The sequence below is a fragment of the Chrysoperla carnea genome, chromosome 1 (assembly GCF_905475395.1).
Source record: "Chrysoperla carnea chromosome 1, inChrCarn1.1, whole genome shotgun sequence".
In the NCBI taxonomy this organism is placed as follows: domain Eukaryota; kingdom Metazoa; phylum Arthropoda; class Insecta; order Neuroptera; family Chrysopidae; genus Chrysoperla; species Chrysoperla carnea.
The window spans coordinates 31,349,696-31,372,806 of NC_058337.1; the positions used below are offsets into that span (position 1 = coordinate 31,349,696).

Below are 23,111 nucleotides of genomic sequence, written 5' to 3' on the forward strand. Positions count from 1 at the left end.
GGAAAACTGTTGTGCATTTTCAAAATTTTTATTCCCAGCTTGTAGCTCGTAAATAGGTTGAGCCACCGTTAAAATACTTTGTTCGTTATTGTTCGTTTATTTTCTTGAATTTGCGAAAAATCTATTGATTTTTGGAAAATCTAAAATTTTGAGAAAAAAAATTTTTTTTTTGTATCGGCATTCATTAGCTGGTTATTTCTAGTTTAATTCATTCATTTAGGTCAGCCGAATGTTTTTTTCCATTTTTCAACTTTTCCTTTGAGTTTTGAATCAGCTTGAAAATACTATCCGGTAGTTCGTAATTAACTCGAAATTATGTTACTTTTCCCCTTCGAGGCTTCGACGAGCTTACTACACTGACTTTATTTTTTTAATTATTTATAAATCAATTTTTAGTGAAATTCGTATCCAGTTAAATCATTTCAGGAATATTCCAACCAATATATTTTATAAAAAAAATTTTTACATTTAATAAATTTTTTAACCGCAATAATAGATAAATTATAGCGAAAAGAACATACTTATTTCTACTAAGTTTACCACGAAACTTTATCCTTCAGGTGCCACGATATCTCTCACTCTTCCCTTCTTTAATATCTGGTAGACTATGCATTTTAAAATGATACAAAATTATAATGTAATACCTATTTTACATTTTATGACGTAATTCACTTGACTTAAATTTATTTAATTTTGGAAATGTTCCCCAAAATTACGATACTTTCACGTTCGCTTTCACTCTTGTAACATTCAGTCAACTAATCTTGCAAATGTACAAATAAATGAATAGAAAAATACATTATTGGTACGCCTGGGATTCTCAGTAAAATTTTATATAACTGTTCATTAATAACGATTAAATAAATTCATTAAATTCGATTTTCTGTCAAAAAATATTTTTAATAATTCAAAATATATACAATAGTATTTATTTTTTAAAAAATTACATTATCTTTTTAATAAAATTAACAGTCAAACAAATACAAAAAAACACGCATGAAAAACTAAGTACAGCAACATTCATTTTAAAAAATAACTTATTATCTAACATAAAAAAATTGTTATTTGGTCTATTTTGTCATTAATTTTCATTTGGGAGAAGAAGCCATGCATTATTTTTTGTTGCTTCTTCGAAATTTAAAAACTAATTATTTAATTAATGAAATTTTTATGTATTCTTTGAAACAATACTTCATAATCTGGACCATTAGTCATTGATCAATCATTCGTATTAAATAAATATGTAGTTCATATACGCCAGTCAAATACTGCATTAAAATCGCAAAGTACGATGTAAAGCTACTTTTTTAGTAAGTTATTTGAACCCCTTAGGAGAGCGTGAAACCACATTTTGCAAGCAAAAAAACAGTTGTGCTTCCTGCATAATAAGTAAAAAACCGAAAAATTTTCGAACTTTTTTAAGTTTTTGCATTGCAATTCAAAAACTGTGAGCTTTTTGACATTAATTACCATTATATTTGATATGAGATAACCTGTTACTACTATTCATTACTCCAAATTAACCAATAATTGCATTCGTTTTAATTTTATGTATTAATTATGTGTTTACATATCCGCTTCCATACATTTCAAGAATTAATTGGTGAAAGAATTAATTGGTGATGTTTGCTATGTTTGCATTGACTTTAAATATTTTTTTAATGGAAGGAGAAGACATATTAAGTTTCAGAAAAGACTCTTGCAAACAAATGCTATTATTGGTATAAATTTTTGTATTTAATAAAATTAATTGTTGAATTAATCTTGGTTCATTGTACATAAAAAATTTTGAGTTTTTGCTTCAAACAACACCTAGTTTCATGAGAAAGAGATCCTAGCCATGGGTTTACAACATTGGTTTTGTTTACAACATTTACACTAGATTTTATATTTCCGATGCATTTACCTTTTACGGTTATACATAATCATACAGTTTAGGATTCTTCCGATTAATTAACTATATTTTATTGTACTTGCACAAATCGCTGGTTTTAGTTTTCTCAATCTATGGTTCGCATTCTTGGCCCCCAAAGTCATCATAAAAGTAACCGGAAAATACAAATTTAAAGTTTTTCCCCGCTTAAACTTAACATATTATAATACGAATGATCAGGAAATCGTTCTAATTCAATATAATCCGTTTCCGTTAATAACAATTTTTCCACTAATGCAACACATTCAGCAAATGTTGGTCGTTTAATTGGATCGTTATCCCAACAATAATACATAATGTTATATAATTCACGTCGACAATGTTCTGGTTTATCCAAACGATATCCATCACGTACCTGCAAACAAACAAAAAAAAACATATTATTTAATTAATTTCGAAATATTTTTTTTTTAAATTCTTTATGGTCATTGTTTTATTTAAATATATTTAAAAGAGTTAAAAAAAAATTTAATCTCTCATTACTTTTTAGATTAATTTTAAACTTAAACATAAATATTTTTGTAATGAAATAAGTTGACTACAGATATTTAGTAGAGTGAAATTACGCCTTGTGTATGGATTAAAAGTTCGAGCAGCGAAACTTTGGGGTTTTTCTTTTCACATCAAAATAAGTATTTTTTGAAATTTTTTACTTTCGCGGAGTGGTGCAACATGTCCAACCGACAAAATGGCGTCAAAAATTGAATTTTTTTCAGAAATTTTATCATTTTTATTTTATATTCGCAAGAGGAGACATCCGTGCATATCCAAATTTGGTAGGTTTGTAGTCAATGTTAAGAACTACTCCTCATATTTTTTGGGGGGAAGAAATAAACGAGATACGTATTTTAATGGTATAGTGAGATGAACAGAGCTGACCACATAGGAAAATTTGGGATTGTCGTTGCTGCTGAGAATGTCTCTAACCACAAATATATCATAAATAAAATTTATCTTTGACCACAGGAACACCTTACTAAAAGTTGTAAAGTCGATGTAAGTACCATTATCGAGATAAGGTACTATTATTAATATTCCCGAATAATATTATTCAAATTAAACTTTTTATAGGAACCAAAGTTGTAGCGAATGATATTTATGAAATTTTATTTACAGAGATGTTTAGAGTAAAACAAATTTCAAATTTGTTTCAGTATGAAGGTTACAGTGCTCGTTGCTGAGGAATAATTAATAGAACTTGTTAACTTGTTATAAGAAATATCACATACAAATATATTTTTATACAATGTATAAATGTAATATATATCCAGGTGTACTAAGTTTGTAACGCTAAAAAATATTAATGCTACGAACAAAATTTTGGTATAGGTGTTCATAAAATCACTTATTAGTCCATTTCCGGTTGTCTCTATGTCTGTCTGTCTGTCCGTTTATTAACTCGATACCTCAAAAGAAAAAGGATATCAAACTGAAGATTTTCTAACGTGGTCAGGGCGCAAAAGTAAGGTCGAGTTCGTAAATGAGCAACATAGGTCAATTGGGCTTTGGTTCCGTAGGACCCATTTTGTAAACACTGTTGTTCACGAAAATCGTCAAACCATAGTTTTTCAACGGTTTCAAATAGCTGTCATCACTATATATGGAACCATACAAAAAATATAGCATTATGATTTCTTAGAATGCCCTTTGAAAATTAACTATACGTAGCCTGTAAAAATAATCTAAAGCTAGAGAAAATTAGTTATTTTCTCATCATTATATCCTGGCGATCGAAGTGCTGTGGTCATAATTTTCCTTCCTTTGAAAGAGCTATGCGACAAAATATTGCCCTTTAATAAAAGATTAGTAATATTATAATGAATGTTTTGAAATTTTATGTCAGTATCTCCATGTCCATAATATTTGAGGTACTAGAACAAAAAATTTCTTTATACTTCACATTAAAAAAGCAAATCCAATAAAACGGGAAACTGGTTAAAAGGGAATTTTAAACGGGTGCAAATGTGATATTTTCTCCAACGCAATTTTTAACTATATATACTTTTATATCTTCGAAATAAAATCACTTGTATATAAATTAAGTACAAAAATAAAACGGCGTTCTATTCTGTGTTCATAAAAAGAGCACTTCATTCTAATTTAGATAAATCAATTTCGTATTTTTGAAATAAAATTCAATTAACGTGTGTATCACCTTTATTTTTAGTCTTCCTTTATGTACATTTGAAGATCGTGTGTTAAAACTCATTTGACAAATATATACAAACACTTTGTGGTGCATTGCATTAAAAGAAAAAAGTATAAATAATTAAATTTAAATCTGGTTTTATTTTTATTTTATATTTTTTACTTTGATCAAGTTGTAACTGTCAATTCTATTCTATCAATTATTAGCGAATTTTATTTTCTTCAGAAAAAGCTATTTCTCTTACAAAGGTATCTTCAATTTTCAAACGACATATGTAGTTCGATGACATCGAAATGAAAAATATCTTGGTTGTAAGTATTTGAAAGACCATCGTCAATAAAGAAACGCGTAATCAAAAGAAGTTCTTAGGAAAAACATTTATTTAAGATATTTTTATAAGTTCGTAGGAAAAACATTACTTTAGATATTTTTATAATTAAAATTTGTATAATCAGCGAACAAAGAAAATATATTTCATTGCAACTTATCCTATTATCACTTATTTCTCTAGTTGAATATTTACAAAAATATTCACGCTCTTTTATTGTAATGTATGAAAAGTAGGATTAAATTGCAAGTAGTCTGTGCAATTTGGTACAGTTATATATATGAAAACAAGAAGTCTGGGTCATCTGGATTCTAAAAATCAGGCGTAGCGTGTGAAACGATAATGTCATAATTGTACTCTGTGTAGTAGTACATCAAAAAAATATTCATATTAATATCACAGATTATAATTTATTACATAAATAGATAGGCAATTCTACTGAACATGAAATGATGTCCAACAGTGCTGGATTACCCATTAGGCCGGACTAGGCCATGGCGTAGGGCCCCCGACGGGCAGGGGCCCCCACGAAAATCTGATATGATTATTTTTGAACAAAAATTTTCAATTTCAAGTTATTATATATAACAGAAAAAATTATTTTGTTCATTTTATTTCGTTTATAACCTTGGAATGATATGAATAGGCTGTACGAATGCTATGAATACACAAATAACGATTAATTTTACAATAATCCAAAAAAGGGGGGCCCCAAAATTTTATTGGCCTAGGGCCCCCGATGGGCTTAATCCGGCCCTGATGTCCAAAAAGCCCCCTGAAGTAAAGCACTAACAGTGAACTATTTTTTTTAATGGCGGAAATTGTGTACTATTTGAATTATTTGTATTTGGTTTATCAGTTTTTTTAATTTGTCTAATAAAATAAAGTGAAGTTTTTTAAATAAAATAATAAGTATTAATAAAATTATAATTTATTGTTATATTTGAAACAAATTAGCATTTATTTTAATATTAAAAATTATTTACTAGTTTGTTGTAAGTTAAATGCAATGTCTAACTATTTTAATTCGTTAATAGTCAATACGACCTAAAGGTAATCAACACGTTTAACAAGATCTAAGCACTAAATTAAAGTCTCTACAGAAATGGTCCACAAAATGTTAATAAACGCAATCAATTGAGGATACACACAAAGAAATTTAACGAATTTTAACGACATGCAAACGAATTTTGAAAGACATATTGTTTATTTTTTTAAATATTGTTTCGCCAACAACCATTGAAATAGGTTAATTATTATCCAAAGTAATAGATGGCCCTACACGATTATAACATGTAGAGTCACCTGCAGTAAAGCACCTTCAGAGAACTAAAATAGTAAAAATTTTTCAGGGAGTTGCAAATCTGTTTTAAATTAAAATCTATAATCTGTGTTCGTGAATCACTTTCAATAACATTTGGATACAACTTGTACAATATAAAAAAGTACCGACGAGGATGGTCGCATTACACTCATATTTGATATTTAATACATCTCCGATTACATTCGCTATAATACATTGAACATTTAAAAGTGGTGGTATTACGTACAATATTTAAAATATTTCTAAAAAACAAAATTTTCAAGTTTTTGATTAATACAAGCAATCTTATGTTACTTATGATAGGCGTAGAAATTTACTCTATTAAGAAATTAAATCTGTAATAGTCTTGTAAATTACCCTAATTGGATTACGAAATGTTTACAAATAAGTCGTTGAATGTAAAATGACAATATTGTGCATTTTGAAACGTTTGAAAAATAAATTCGGTAAGGTGACGCTCGTCCTGAATTTTTGTTTAATGATCATAAGATAAAGATCTTGTTTGTTCGTTTATAATTTACTTCAATTTTGTACAAAGTGTCATACATGAAAAAAGGAAATACTCAACAACTTAGATAAATATTGATTGATACAAAAACGGTAGAATAATTGTTGGTTTAAGGTATTGGCAGAGAGCACACCATATGGTCGATTAACTGAGTCGAGCATAGCGCTCGATGTGGACAAAATTTCGTTAAATTATGCTAACATTCAGAATTAATAAGTAAAATAATTTCTTAAAATAAATTTCATTTTATTTTTGAAAGATTAAATAAACAAAATAAATATTTAATCAATTTAACAACAGTTTTTGACCGGAGAAATCTGTCAATTTGATAGTCCGCATAAGATTTGTTTTCGTTATTGTTTTTATTTTACATTTTTCAGCTGATTCAAGAAAAAAATATTAAATTCAACTTATATGATAACTTTTATCTAGAAATAATAAATTTTTTTACTTTCAATTCTAGTTTTTTAACCCGTCAGCACTCGCGTTATGACCTTTTTGCTCATGCGCGATTTGACACATCAATAACTTTTTTTTTTCAAATCGTGCATGTGGTTGAAACTTTTTCTATCTTCATTTATATTATCGAATAATGAATTTTTCAGATTTTTTCAACCAATCTACAGTTTTTAAAAATATATGTTGAAATTGTGGTCTTTTCCGTCATTACGCGCATAAACATGTAACGAAAAAAGTATTACCTTCGCAATATTTTGGGACTTGTTCGTGAACATCGGTAGTTTGAATGTTTCTTGTTTGCGAATTGATTTGTAAAAATAACGAAATAACATTTTTTTTAATTTTAGTGATAATATTTGCTATAATAATTAATAATTATTAATTAATTTTAATAATAAATTTCATAAATGCGGATATCATGATGTGGGTTCGTCTTTTTTTAATTTATTTATATTATAATAATGCATAACTTATAAATAAGCATATTTATTTTCTAAATAAGATATTTGACGGATGGCAGAACGTGCGGAAAATTATTCATCATGCGCCTAAAGATTACCAAACGGTTGACGCGAGTGCGAGTTATTAAACCATTGTCTTCCAACACATATTACCTTACGATCTAAAGCATGATTTAGTGTTGTTGTTAGATGTCGCTTTTAGAGGAAGCTATAGAATATACTATTCCATGACTCATTTAACTGGAAGTGAATAGTTTGTTTTGAAGTACATATACTATAGATATTGCATCGGAAAGCTTTGGACTTAATCGCATAAAAATATTTCTTAGTTAATGCCACCTCTTTTATAAGTGTTGATGATATTTACTTAAAAGATCAACTTTTCTCATTATAAATGGCTTTCGGCCAAACCTTTAGATTCTGGTAGTTGTTAACGTGCAAATCAACTACATGAAGTTATAAAAGTTCTAGTTTTTCAAATTTGGCTTAATATTTACATTAGAAAAAACCTACCTAATAATTAAATAATTTTAATTTTTGAAACCGAGCGACGAAATTTTTATTTTCATGGTCTCTATTAAATCGAACAAAAGTCTCACAGGAATTCTTCTCCACAGCTGAATATTATGTCAGATATAAAGAATAGGCTAGACTAGGTTATATTGGCTGTCCACGAAGGACATACTTAGGCTATAGAGCCCATTGTGATACCATATTTGTGTTTTATCACCTTTCCCCTGATAATTTCATCAGCTCCTTAAATTCAGAGACTGAGTGCGCCTCCTTCATGCATATACCATGCACTACACCAGCCCATCACGACTATTAATTAAATTGATTTTGCATAAGCATACCGCGGACGGAATTGGTTACGCCTTAACCAACTGAGCTAATAGGGCGACAGATATAAAGGATCTAAATCAATAATTTTAGAATATTTGACCGAAAACCGTTAGGTGCGCGCAGAGTACTTTCACTGAAATAAATTCTCTAAGACTGCGTAACATTCACAGGTTGACTTTTTTTTAAATATAATGTAGAAAATTTGTACTCAGATAGCATAAAATAGAAACTATTTCCTCTTATTTGATTTTTGCAATAGTGAAGCGGATAATATATTAGATTTACTTTCCTAAACGTGTCATATTTAAGTTTCACACTCTCAAAATGATTTTCATAATATTATTTGCACACTCCATATATTGAAGAAAATATGATAGATACTTCTTTTAAAAAATAAATAAGTGAACAAATAAATTAAGTTCAAATGTAATAGGCATGGAGCCAGCCAGGCATAATATTTAATAGTCTTTTCAGAATGTTCAGAAATTTTAAGAATGGAAGTAATTCAGGGACTTGCCATTAAAATTTGAATTGCGTTATAAGTTGAAAATTGGTGAATATTCATTGAGGACAGTATTTAAATACAATTAAAATTTATACCAAAATTTTCTTTGTTGCATCAATATTTTTAATATATATACAGACCCAGCCACGGTTCACTGTCTGGGTGAATTCACGTCTGATAATAATTATAAGGAAAATAATTAATACTTTATAATAACACTTTCCTTACTTTTTTCAGTTATTTTTAAATATTTGTCCGTGATAACTCTGCGATGCAAAGTATGGATAAACACTCTTGGGTAAAATGCGATTTACGGCTATAAACATTCGGAAGCAAAATTTTTATACCATGTATATATGAAATATGCATAGTATATAAATTTTAGTCCCAAGTTTGTAACGCTTAAAAATATTGATGCTACGAAAAAAATTTGGGTAAATTTTGGTTCATTTATAGATTATTATAATTAGTAATTCTAAGTAATCCCTTTTCGGTTGTATTTCAACATGGTATTTCAGTCAATTGTTAGTTTTCACTTGTTATATATAAGATATGCAGTGGGTATAAAAAACTATTATAAATAATAAAAAGAAAACAGCACATAATGTTCTGAAGCGATCTCAATCCAAGTACTGAATATCCTCAATGCTTGGTATGCATTTCAATGCTTGGTATGCAATACGTGGTATGCATTTTGCTTTCAAGGTGACGATGACTTCACCAGACTAAAATATTAACACCCTGCTAAAAATCGCACAAAATGGATTGCTCATATTTGATTCAATTTTCGCCTTATTTGAGAATTTTTTAATAAAAATTACACATTTTATAAGCTTTTCGCATAGTTACAAATTTTTCAGACCCCTGAAAGAAAAGTTCTAGATTATGAAAATTTTCGTAGAGAAAGATTTGTTAGGCACGACAAAAGTCTCGCATATGTCAAGGCGTTCGGAAATGAAAAAATCAATTACCACGACTTACGCTAGACCTATAATAAGAAGCTTCATGTAACATGATTCCCCCTTGCGTATACGTACTGCTTTTTATGAACACTTGAAATCGAAAAATATATGGTTTCCAAGAAATGTATTTTATTTCAATCTTATTTTCATCGACATTCGTTTCTTTCCATTTTCAACTTTACAAAAAATTTATTTCAATAATGTAATTTGGTTCAATAAACTTAAAATGATCAAAAAGAAAAAAACAACATCGTTGTAAAACAACAAAATTTTGTGATGACGTGATTGCTAATGTTTGATCGCACTTATTGCATTAAATTTATTGGAGAGGGCAGGTGAATATGGGTGGGTAGTTTTAGTGCCATTCGTTTTAACCTCTATACACAGACTGTGTAGGTAATAGTTACAAAATAGAACAACGACAACCAACAGTCTTAAATTGTCTTTTAGCAGAACATTTCATAAAAACAAGTGAAACAAACTATTGACTGAATTAATTGTTGAAATACCATGTGTTTACTCTATCACATTACACATATATGTCACACATACATAACTGATAATCCTATTTTAATACATACTACAAAATTTGCATCTAATGTATGCCCTCGTGAGTAAACGGTGATATATACAAAAAAATGTTTCAAACAAAAGTTGTTTATTTTTTAGTAAGGAACTTTTTTTACATTCAAACGTTTGTTCTATCTCTAACGGTTTACAAGATAGATCCTACGGACCCAAGACCCATTTGACCTATGTTGCTCATTTACGAGCTCGACCTCACTTTTTCGTTCTGATTGTGCTGTAAAAATTTCAGCTTGAAATCTTCTTTCGTTTTTGAGTTATCGAGTTGACAGATGGGTGGACGGACGGGCGGACAACCGAAAATGGACTAATTAGATGATTCTATGAACACTTATACCAAAATTTTTTCGCAGCATCAATATTTTTAAGCGTTACAAACTTGGGACTAAACTTAATATACTATGAATATTTGATATATACATGGTATAAAAAATGAATATGAAGAAAGCATGGTAATTTATAACTACTGTTGAAATGTATGAACTGGCTAATCAAAAATAATCCACTTCGATGGTCTAGTCATCAACCAAAATTTTTATACCATGTATATATGAAATATACATAGTATATTAAGTTTAGTCCCAAGTTTGTAGCGCTTAAAAATATTGATGCTACGAAAAAAATTTTGGTATAGGTGTTCATAGAATTACAAAATTAGTCCATTTCCGGTTGTCTGCCTGTCGTCTGTCTGTCTGTCTGTACGTCTGTCATCACGATTACTCAAAAACGAAGAGATATCAAGCTGAACGTGCTGTGGACGTAAAAAGTGAGGCCCAGTTCGTAAATGAGCAACATAAGTCAATTGGGTTTTGGGTCCGTAGGACCCATCTTGTAAACCGTTAAGGTTAGAAAAAAAGTTTAAATGTAAAAAAAGTTCCTTATAAAAAATACACAACTTTTGTTTGAAACATTTTTTCGTAAACATCACTGTTTACCCGTGAGAACGCAAATTATGCACAAATTGTATAGTATGTATAGCTATATTAGTTACATATGTGTGACATGTATGTATGTGTAATGTGACAGAGTCTATATATGTTATTTCAACAATTTACTCAGTCAATTGTTTATTTTCACTTGTTTACTTTTATTTTTTCAACTGATATCTTGCTCTAAAAGTGTGTAAGCAAAAAAAAACTTTGTAAGTCGAAACTTTTAGTTTTGGCCTGTATATTGAGGTCCATGTAGAATTTACAACATATTTTTTTAAATATTATTCAGAAATTTTTATATACTTTCTATAAAAACTTTTGTATATATACTGTCATAATTTATATTGTATACAAAGTATAAATATACATAAAAACATGATTCTACCCTTATAAGCAAGTATATCAACAAAAATTTGCGACAAAATTACATTAACCACTACAAATATTTAAAAAATTTTTCTATCGTGTGATTTAAACAATGTTAGAAATTCAGTAAGAACGCTTTTAGTTACATAAGGTATTTCCATCATGATATTTGCAGTTCCTATGGTAAAACCCATTTTTACCACAGACTAAGAATAGGATTGACTATTAAATCTTTTATCTCTAATTTTCACAGTTTAAACGATGAGCTAATTATTGCCTACCTTTCCAATTTTGACAATTTATGATGTAGTGCAATTTTTTATTTTTTATTCCATGTTTCGTTCAACTCCCCTACTTTTTTTTCATCAATTTTTTAATATCGTAAAAGGTACCTGGGAGGACAGTGAGTTTTATATACTTTGATTCTCGAAATTGCAAATTTGGCAGCTGAATATCTCGCGATCTAAAGCAGCAAAAATTCAGCGAAATCGGGTCTCACAGCTAAAACTATTCTAAGTCTGCTAAAAAAGGGCTTAATCTGTTGACAAGTGTTTTCATGCAGGAAATACCTTAAAGTTGTTGTCTTGCTATGGGCATATCGACAGAAAATTCTAAATTTGTTTATACCTTATTAGGAATATAATAATACATTAACCAAAAATTTGAAGTTGATTCACCTTCTCTAACTCGAGTTAAATACAATTAAAGTTCGGATAATTAACATGGAGATCATAGGAAAGGTTCGGTTTTGTTGTGCTTTTAACAAGTTTTTAATTCTAGAAAAAAACTAGATTTAAGATATTCTCAAAAAACTAACTGAACATTCATGAATTTGTGCATGTGAGTTTAAAGAAGAACCAAAACTATTGACAGTTTCATTCTTGAGATATAATTACTCAAAGTTTTTAAAAGTTTTGTTGACAGAAACAACTATATTTAGAGTATAAGTACAGATGTTTATTATCATGCTATCATCATACAGAATACGTGATAAATGGACAGTTGAGTTAAAGCATGTTCAAATTAATACTTATTTCAGTGTGCTAAGTATATTTATACGTACATACCACTGCTGTATGATGTAGTACACTATTTTTTACAATATTGTACAAAGACAACCACCTTAACGAGTAGTTACCAATTTTTTTTTTGATTTTTCAGCAAAATCGATTTTGGTTTTAAAAACATATCTACGTTATTTTCATGATGAGATAATTATGTCATCCCATTTGCTCAAATTCCTGAGTATTTTTTATCCAAAAGACTTTTAATGTAACATATAAGCTAGCAATCAAACAAAGAAATGTACTAGCAAAAAAACAAATGTGAACTGAAAAATAAAAGTTTATAAAAATGTAGTTTCATAGAAACAAGCATTCTCCATAAATTAACATAAAATCGGTGAAATTCTACTAATTATTAGAATTCGATGAAATTTTAATAATTAAGTAGATAAAAATTATCAGCTTGTGAAAGTTTCAATTGTTGTTGTCGGAGTCATTTTTGAGAATATCAATTTATATTGTCCGCTTAGTCCCCTGTATACCTAACCTTTCTTTTTGTCATTTTTTATTTAAGTATCCTAAATCGTTCAAAATCATTTTTAATTTCTTTTATTTTCCTAGTAATATCCCTGACGCATGAACGTCCTTAATCGAGTGTCGTATTAACGAAAATCGAGTTTTTTGCACACGGTGCAGAAGAGCACTTGCTGTAGATCACACTATATTTAAACAAAAAAATTGTTAAATAAAACATTTCACTATAATTTGATAATGTAAACGTTATTTTTTGTTTTGCTATTGAAGAAAATAACAAAACGCTATTGGAAATTTTTCGATTGAAATATCATTAAACATATTTTGGTTTTTACATTGATTTTATTTAAAAAATTATATATATTTTTACAAAGCAAACTTTTTTGATATTATGCCAAATGCAGATCAATTATGAAAGCAGTATTGGAAAATTTTATTTTCATTACAACAACATTTTCACTCAAAATATCCATACCTCCATCTACTATCCACAACTTCATACGTCTAGTTTTTGACTTATGGTGCTTGAAAAATTTACATGTTTTTCAGAAATGTTAAAATTTTGAGTTTTGCTTAAGTTAAACCGTTGCAGACAGAACGAAAGTTTAAATTTTAAAAGGGAACTTTTTTTGAAATATTTTTCATAAACATCATTGTTTTCCCGCGAGGGAAATATAGAGACACAAATTTGTAGGTAGCTTCAACCAGCATTATGAAAACATTTTGACAAAAATGAACAAAAAGATTTCTAGAAATTGCTAAAATAAATTTGTTGGACTTTTCCAATTTATCTAATTTACAAAAAATAATGCAATTTAAACACTCGCATCTACGTGATGCCCACAATTTCATGTTACGCTGGGCTCACATTTTATAACTTGTATTATAGCGATTTTTGTTTTCTACGATTACAAGAGAACTATAAGGTTTATATTAAATGTGCTAAGACTTTATTTCTCACAATATTTCTGTAAGCATGAGTGGTTATGTGCCATATTATATTCGGCTGCAAATATAAGCAGACCTCGAAACTTTTACATATCTGAAAATCAAGTTAATTTTTTAAGCCTCATACCTAAAAAACTACTGGACAGGCGCAGCTGTGGGTTGCCTTCAATTGCTTGAAATTGAATATAAATAATATAAAAGGATACAAGTAACAAAAGTTCAAAGTTTTTGAATTGTACAACAAAAACTGAAAAAAGTCCGAAAATTTTGCAATTCTTTTGCAAGTGGCACAACTTTTTTTGCTTAAAAAACTTTTCCCACTAAACAGTTCAAATAATATATCAAAAAAGCAGTTTTACAACGCCTTCTGGTCACCATTTGTCCTTTTTCAAAATTTTTCCATAAGTTTCACAAGTTGAAGCTATTCACAAATTTTCATGTCTCTATCATTTATGTTTCTGGAGTAAATGGACACCAAAATTTTTCCCTTATTTGCTCCCTCGCGGGATAAAATGATGCTTACGAAACAATGGTAATGAATTTTACATACTTTCAAACTGATAGTAGCTGATAAAGCTCATAGATTTTAAATTGAACTACAAAAACTGAAAAAATTCCGAAAATTTTCTTCTTTATTTGCCTCAAAATAATCAAGTTTTAAAGCAATTTTTGTCCTAATTTTTGGCATACGATTTCAGGTTAAAAAATTATCATAATAATACTTTTATATACAGATCGAAAAACAACTTTTGGAAACAAATTTTTCTATAGCTTTTAGCCATAAAAAAACTGTAGATACTTAAAGTTGTCGTCCAAGAAAAACATTTTCCCTACAATTTTTTTTCACATTCAATAAATCGGAATCTGCTGCAGAAAATAGGCGGCTTCAATAAAAAAAAACTTAGCCTATCGTTTAATCTTGAAAGTGGCTTTGAAAAATAAAACTAAACGCTTTGTTTTCTTTCTGCTCGACTATAAGAACACCCAGACTTTGCAGTTTTTTGATATTTTAATCCATTTTCGAATAAATTAGCTGGAAACTTTTTGATGGCATGAAATGTTTGAACGTAAATAAATTCATAAAATAGTAAATCCTTGCGATTTTTAAATTCATGCCTTTGATTTTTAATTTTTATATGACTTAATCGCTGACAATCATAAAAATAAAATGGCATTGGCAAATATACATAATAAATTAGTAAATATTAAAGGTATTCAAAGATATTGTATCACATAATAAATACAATAAGTACAATTTAATTATAAGTTCGGCCATAATTAACATGATCAAAGTCTATGTTTTAGAGAGCGGTATAGCCTATAGAAATAAAATTTGCAGACACGATAAGTTCAAAGTTTACAGGTAGTATAAGTGTATAAAGTTCAATTAATATACGACAAAATGAGGTCAACAATCTAAACACAAAACCGTAAATTAGAATAACAATTTAATTAATACATCGTTTCATATTTATATGCTTTATATAAATAAGGTAATTAATTTTAATGATAATAAATGACAATCATTATATTATTGATAACACATGAATGAATGACACATGTTATTCATAGTTCGCAAAGGAAAAATATTTTTTAAAGTCTAGACCATAAAATACATTTATTGATGAAAATGAAAATCTATGCGAATATTATCATAAAATAAATATTTCATTATTGTAATACAACTATTTAAATTTATTGAATTAAATTTTCTTGAAATATATTTCACATTGGTATGGACTTCGTAATAAAATATTTAAAAATTTATTATTATACCATATATATGAAATATACCAAGGTATATTAAGTTTAGTCTCAAGTTTGTAACGCTTAAAAATATTGATACTATGAACAAAATTTTAGTATTCGCACCGTGTGTGAGTTTTATTGGAAGCGCTTCAATGGTAACGATACACTACTTTATTTATAGAATTGTATGGATGCATATATAATTGTATGGATTGCATTTATGACTTACATTGAAAATTTAATATTATTGTCTCACTAATAATATTAAACTCTAACTATTATAAGCTCTAAACTCTATTCAAATAAATAATTATGATAATTTACTTTTGAGAAATAATATTTGTGCAATTTGATTTTTTATTTTCACAATTTTTAATGCATTAAGTTTAATTAATAAGTGTTTTACAATAATTTTAATTTGACATTTTCTATAACATTAACATGTAAAAAATTACAAATTAGTCATAACAGCCTCCTTTATCGCCAAAATTTTTCACTGGAAGCGCTGGCATCGATTTTATTGTCTCTACCGTGACTACGCACATAATGAATAGGTGTTCATATAACCACTTAATTAGTCCATTTTCAGTTGTCGTCTATCGTCTGTTGTCTGTCTGTCTGTCATCACGATTACTCAAAAACGAAAAGAAATATCAAGCTGAAATTTTTATAGCGTGCTTGGGACGTAAAAAGTGAGATCGAGTTCGTAAATGAGCAACATAGGTTCATTGGATCTTGTTAACCGTTAGAGATAGAACAAAAGTTTAAATTTAAAATGTTCCTTATAAAATAATAATAATAATAAAAACAACTTTTGTTTGAAACATTTTTTCGTAAACATCACTGTGTACCCATGCGAGCGCAAATGATGCGCAAATTGTATAGTATGTATTATATTTGAATATCAGCAATATATGTGTGACATGTATGTACGTGTAATGTGACAGAGTAATCAACACTGTCTATATATGGTATTTCAAGAATTAACTCAGTCAATTGTTTGTTTTCACTTGTTATTAATAATATTTGATAGAGATTTTTTACCTGTGTGTGTAAAAAAATAGTGTACGATATAACTTTTTTTACGTCAAAACAGGGTATAAAAAACATATTTTCTCAGAAGGTTTATTTAAAAAAAAAAATGGTTTTTCGATCACCAAAGTATACTAGAAATTTTCAATGGAAATAAAAACGATACATTTTACAACACACTATCAGTTATTTTCTATGAAATTAAATTCGCTGAACACAAAAAACATAACTAAAATTTTGGATCATGTCATGTGTAACATGAGGACAACTCACAACGCTATGTAATTATGGAAAAATTGTAATTTTGCAGTTGCTCATCCTCGTTTTGACTTGCTGAGCTCAATCAAAGTTTTGTTCAGAAGCCTTGAAATTTAGAGTTGAAATTATTTTTAACTTTGATGATGAATTTTGTTATAACTTGATGAATACAAACGAAAAATAATTATTAAATTTTTTGATATCTGACTTGGTTTTTGAAATATCGAAAGCTAAATAATTAAACAAAATATTGAATTTTCGATATTCATCATATCCATCAAAATTGAAAATATAAATTGTCTTTTAAATTTGTGTCGCTACTACCGTGCTCATACATCCTTAGTTAGTCGGGCACTACGGGTTTTTTTTTGTTTTCAATCCATACTAATATTATAAATGCGAAAGTAACTCTGTCTGTCTGTCTGTCTGTTACTCTTTCACGCCTAAACGGCTGAACGGATTTTGAAGAAATTTGGTATGGTGATAGATGATAACCTAGAAATGGTCATAGGCTATAAATAATCACGCCATCGTTCTTAGGGGGTAGGCAGTAGGCAGATAACTAAATTGAGTTAGTGATTTTTAGTCGTTTTTGTTGGGACTTTTGCTCTTTCACGTCTAAACCAGATTTTGATGAAATTTAGTAAGGTAATAGATAGTTACCTAAAAACGGATATAAGATCAAAATGATCACGTCATCGTACTTAGGGGGTAGAAAGTAGGCAGAAAACTGAATTGAGTTAGTGATTTTTTTATGGTTTTTGCTGGGAGTTTTGCTCTATCATGCCTAAACGGCTGAACGGATTTTGATGAAATTTAGTTAGGTGATAGATAGTAACCTACAAAAGGATATGGAATATGGGGGGAGGGGTGAAAGTGGGAATGTTGCCCAGCAAAGCGGGTAGTTCACAGCTAGTAATTAATAAAGGTTTTAGTTTAAATAGTTTTTAACCAACCATCTACCGTCTTACAATAAAACCAATGTGCAATATGCCTACTTTAGTCATTCATATATGATGTAATCGGACAACCCTCTCCTTAAATTTATTTATATTTTTATATATTTTTTTTTTAAATTACCTTGGTGCTTGTACATCCCTTAGTAAAGTTTCGATCGAGAGTAGTAAATATATTTTTTATATCTAATGGATGTAACCAATTAATAATTTGAAGAAATTTATCAAAATTTCATCATCAATAAAAAATCTATAAATTTTGAATAAAAACTAATAGGTGAAAAAAATTTTCGTCATGCCATTTTTTTTTCTAACTCGTTAAACAATAAGTACATTGCACCGAACTCTATAGTTAAACTTTACGATAAAAAGGATTGTACAATAATGGTAAAAACTAAATTATACCCTGCCAATAAACGTTAACGAATACAAACAGCTTTTTTTATATAAAAATAAAGAGTGGAATGTTATGTATCAAATTTTATTTTTCTGATGTTTTTTTGTAACATTCAATTTATTTGCTAATGTAGTGAAAAATTGAAAATAATTTTATATGGATGCATTTTCATTCAAAAAACTTGAACCTGACATGCAATAAACATCTCAGACATCACAATTTTATTCAAAAAGTGAATTTATTTAAAAAAATCTATACTTGAAACGTTCAACTGAAGAGTAAAATTTTCATAACACCTTGACACCGCAAAGCAATATTTACACAGAAGTCACAGGCCTTCCATACATGATATTTTAATAGCTCTTTATATATTAACAGACTATACCATATAACATTTGAGACTGAGACTGTATACTTGGAGGAATTAACGCACGTTCCGTCCGCGGTATGCCTAGGGTAGCGGGTTCGATTCCCGTCGTCACAACAAAAATTAATTTAATTAATAGTTGTGATGGGCTGGTGTAGTGCATGGTATATTAAAAAGGAGGTGTACTCAGCCTCTGAAAATAATTGAGTAGTGTTTAATAAAAGTTATTAAAAAATTTTTACGTCAGAATTTTACGCATTAGAAATATCAAAAAAAGTTGCTACGAATATATTTTTATATCCATAAACCGAATTTCACGACAAAATTGAAGTTTTTAATTTATAAATTTTGGTCTAAACTCAAAATGATTTTATAATTTTTTTTTTCTTTTTTTGAGGTATTTGAATATATGAAGCTATTAAATTGTCAATATACTAAGTTTTTTTATTCCATGGCCCTTTAATTACAAAATAAGACTGACTTGACTGTGTTAGTTCTGACTTCTGACTTAGATTGACTGTGTTAGTTGTTGAAATACCATGTGTAGACATTGTTGATTACACAATTGTTTCTTTACGTCATGTAAGTAAAGAAAGATAGATACTCTTACACACAAAGTAATAAGAGTATCTTTCTTCACACTTCCCTCCTTCCATTCGATGGAGTAATAAATAAACACATATTATGGACCTGTATACAAACATACAGTGATGTTTACGAAAAAATATATTTTTCAACAAAATTTATTTTTTATAATGAACTAAATGAACTAAAATTTGGCTCGTAGTATCAATATTTCTATGCGTTGCAAATTTGGGTCTAAACTCAGAATACCTTGATATTTTTCATATATGCATGATATAAAAACAACGTAATATTATTTAGTATAAACCAAAATATTGAAAAAATGAAAATCGGTTTGTGGGTATTTGTAACTTTTAAGATATTAAGAATTCAAATCGATATTCCTGTTAATATCAAAAAATGGGGGTGTCTTCATCTTAGTTGCGACACACTGAATATTTTAATCCTAATTAACAATAAGAAGACCGAAGCCTGCCTTATTGTACAAGGATTGGAACTAAAGTTGGTGCAAAAACGTTTTTTTTTTTTGGCGATCGTACTCTGCTATATTACAGTCCTTATTATCTTTTTGTGATGACTCTGATATGATATTAGTAACTTGAGAGCAAAGCGAGAAAAATCCAAATCTAAAGTTGAAGATAAAACTTAAAACAAAAGTTCGCATATCCCCTTTCCCTGAGCACTCTTGACCTTGTGGAGGGGTAGATACTACATGCATATGGGTGTAAATATAATTTTATAAGCTGAAATAAGTATTTGTACCATATTGCAAACGAAAGGAATTGAAAAAGAAAATATGATTGTGTGGTTTGATTTTGTTAATAAAGTTGCATCTATCACATTTTTCAAAACCCTAACCTTGTGTGCAAACTTTTTATTACCACATGTCGACTCCATTGGATTCTTTATTAGAATTAAAATATAATTCAGTCCGTACATTAATGAAAATTTCCGATTGATTGGATAATGTGTTTAGGAGGGCTGAAGCGTCAATGCAAACTTCTCAAAATTTCGATAGTCATTCGAAAAAAGGAGACTTTTACTATTTATTTATTATTATTTATTTTACTTTATTATTTCATTTGCATTGGGTCCGCATTTTTGCATATATAAAAATATTTACGATGTAATTCTTCTGTTTCATGCATATATGTTTTTTTAATGTTATCTAAAATATAATACAATATATTGTTTGCATTTACAAAACAAATATAATGGAATTAAATGCTTAGCTTTGACTATTCAGCTGCGACAGTATTTTATTTTAATTATTATTCAGACATTTAGACATTTTTTTAAATAATTTTTATTTATTTATTTGTAAACTATTCGTTTGCTTAATGGTAGGGGCAATAAAATCGATGCCAGCGCTTCCAGTGAAAAATTTTGGAGATAAAGAAGGCTGTTATAACTAATTTGCAATTCTTAACATTAAAAATTGTGAAAATAAGAAATGAAATTGCACAAATATTAATATTATTTTTCAAATGTAAATTATCATAATTATTAATTTAAATTTGTGAGACAATAATATTAAATTTTCAATGTAAGTCATAAATGCAATCCATAAAATTATATATGCACCCATACAATTCTATACTTAAATAAGTGTATCGTTACCATGGAAACGCCTCCAATAAAACTCACACACAGTGCGAATACCACACACAAATATTTTCTTTATAAAATGCCTCTAATTTAAGCCTATTTGATTCAATTTTCAGTCTTAATACAAACTGAAAATCGGTTGGTTGGATTTAATATAAAATCCATTTAAATTTTATATTTAGATATTTCAAGTTATAGTTATTGTATTGTCGCAAAAGACTTTTCACTTTGGGAACGCTACTGGAGGAAAATAAATTTTAAAATGTTAAATAAATTAAAAATAAATTTGTTCGCTACATGTTATAATATTACAAATTAAAAAATAAAGTGAAATTAAACTCTCTAAAAACATGAATATTTAAAATGTTTAATAATAGGTTGCTTACATACTGGGATCGCTAACTAAATTAGGCAGAGAAAGCATTTAATAGGGTACTTTCAGTAGTGAAAAATAAATTATGAAATTTGAAAAAAGTTAAATTTTATACAAAAAAAATATACTTAAATATTCTGATTTCGAGTCATAAAAGCACATTTTTCTTTTATAATATTAAAATTAAAAATCGTAATTTTTTTAAACTGTGTTTCACGTGATCTAAAACGCGGGCAAGCCCTGATGTGATGCCTTATCCGTATGAACCATAGACCATCAGTTAGTTCAATGTAGACAGCTTGGTATAATATATCCATAGATAATAAATATTTATATTTAGCATAATTATTTGTCTATGAATATATCTGTCAAACTTATCTATGTTATTTCGTATAATGATACCGATATTACGTCAGCAAATTGGATGCCCGTGTTTTTAACAGTTTAAAAAACGTTTAAAATTTAATTTAAGTTTTTGGCAAGAAAGCGTATGTATTTTTCCGAAACAAATTTTTGGTGCCGAAAAGAGATGTCAAGATGAAGTTTTTATAGCGTACTCAGGACGTAAAAAGTAAGGCCGAGTTCGTAAATGAGCAATATAGGTCAATTGGGTCTTGGGTCTGTAGGACCCATCTTGTAAGCCGTTAGAGATAGAACAAAACTTTAAATGTAAAAAATGTTCCTTATAAAAAAATAAACAACTTTTGCTTAAAACATTTTTGTGTTAACATCACTGTTTGACCACGAGGATGCTAATTAGGTGTAAATTTTATAGTATGTATAAATATGGGAATATCAGTTATATGTGTGTGGCTGTTTAAAAGTGGATATCTTTTTTTATTTACGTGACATCAAAAAACAATCGTTTGCGTCATCAACACTGTCTATACAGGGTATTTCAACAATTAACTCAGCCAATTGTTTGTTTTCACGTGTTTATGTTCCATTTGAGCAATGTGTTTTTGTGGAAATCAAAAAATTTTTTGTAAAATTTCTACCTATAGCAGGGTTTTTTGAATAACGAGACACAAGCAAATGCATTATTAAGGAATGTAAAAAGTGGTATTTCTATACATAAAACAGCTGTGATGCATATCAGTAACATTTTTCATGGGTCACTTTTGTTGTTATTTTTAGCACTGTAGATTTTCGAATTTGGGCTGTTTACCCATGTTTACTCACTGACAGCCTATTTATTTCTGAAAAAAAATTAGTTAAGGCAAAATTCGAAGCAAAACTAACAATTCTACTGTAGATAGTTAAAACTTACTTCAGTATAGGTAGGTATTAGATAAATGCATTGTTTACAGTCAAGTATAATAATTTATTGCAGCGTGATTATTCAGAAATCACTGATTATATATAATAAACAATGTATATTTAACTGAATAGCGACTTGATAAAAAAGTTATAATGTAATCAATTTTAACCAAACAACATAAATAAAATAAACTCATCTTTATTGTTCAATGAATCTAATGACTATTACCACTTTAAACTATTATTAGACACTACTACTTTGGTTTTACTCGACTGCCAGGAAAATATGTTTTTGTGGTTTGAAAATGTACATTTTTTCCTGGAAAACATACGTATAAATGTGCCGAGAGAAAATTCTAGGGGAGGAAGGGTTGTGGAAGAGTATATTTTCATCCGCGCTATTTAATTTGTATTTTGTTTCAAAGACTTCCGTCCTGTGAAGCGTCGTTGCATTTTGTGCTAATCATGGAAATGCTTTGAAATATCTGACTGTTTTGAAATTAACCATCACCCAAACAGCCGTGTCTGCTACTATTTATGTCGTATATCGTAATAGAACTAATTATGCTAGAAATTGAGCCCCAGAATTCAGATCAAGCAATGCAATTTTCTCAATGCAAGTGAATATATACATACCAGCTGTTAATCCGTCTTGTTACATCTAAAATTATGTATACATCAAAAA

General features: G+C 28.5%; 1 protein-coding gene across 1 annotated transcript in view; it reads right to left on the reverse strand.

Annotated features, from left to right (window-relative positions):
- Positions 1–1,598: 1,598 nt before the first annotated feature.
- LOC123305807 (tyrosine kinase receptor Cad96Ca) overlaps positions 1,599–23,111 on the reverse strand; it is a 192,468-nt gene continuing 170,955 nt past the window's right edge. Inside the window, exon 7 of the mRNA XM_044887638.1 lies at positions 1,599–2,288. Coding sequence (XP_044743573.1) covers positions 2,064–2,288 — 225 coding nt within the window. The 3' untranslated portion in view covers positions 1,599–2,063. The remainder of the gene's footprint in view (positions 2,289–23,111) is intronic.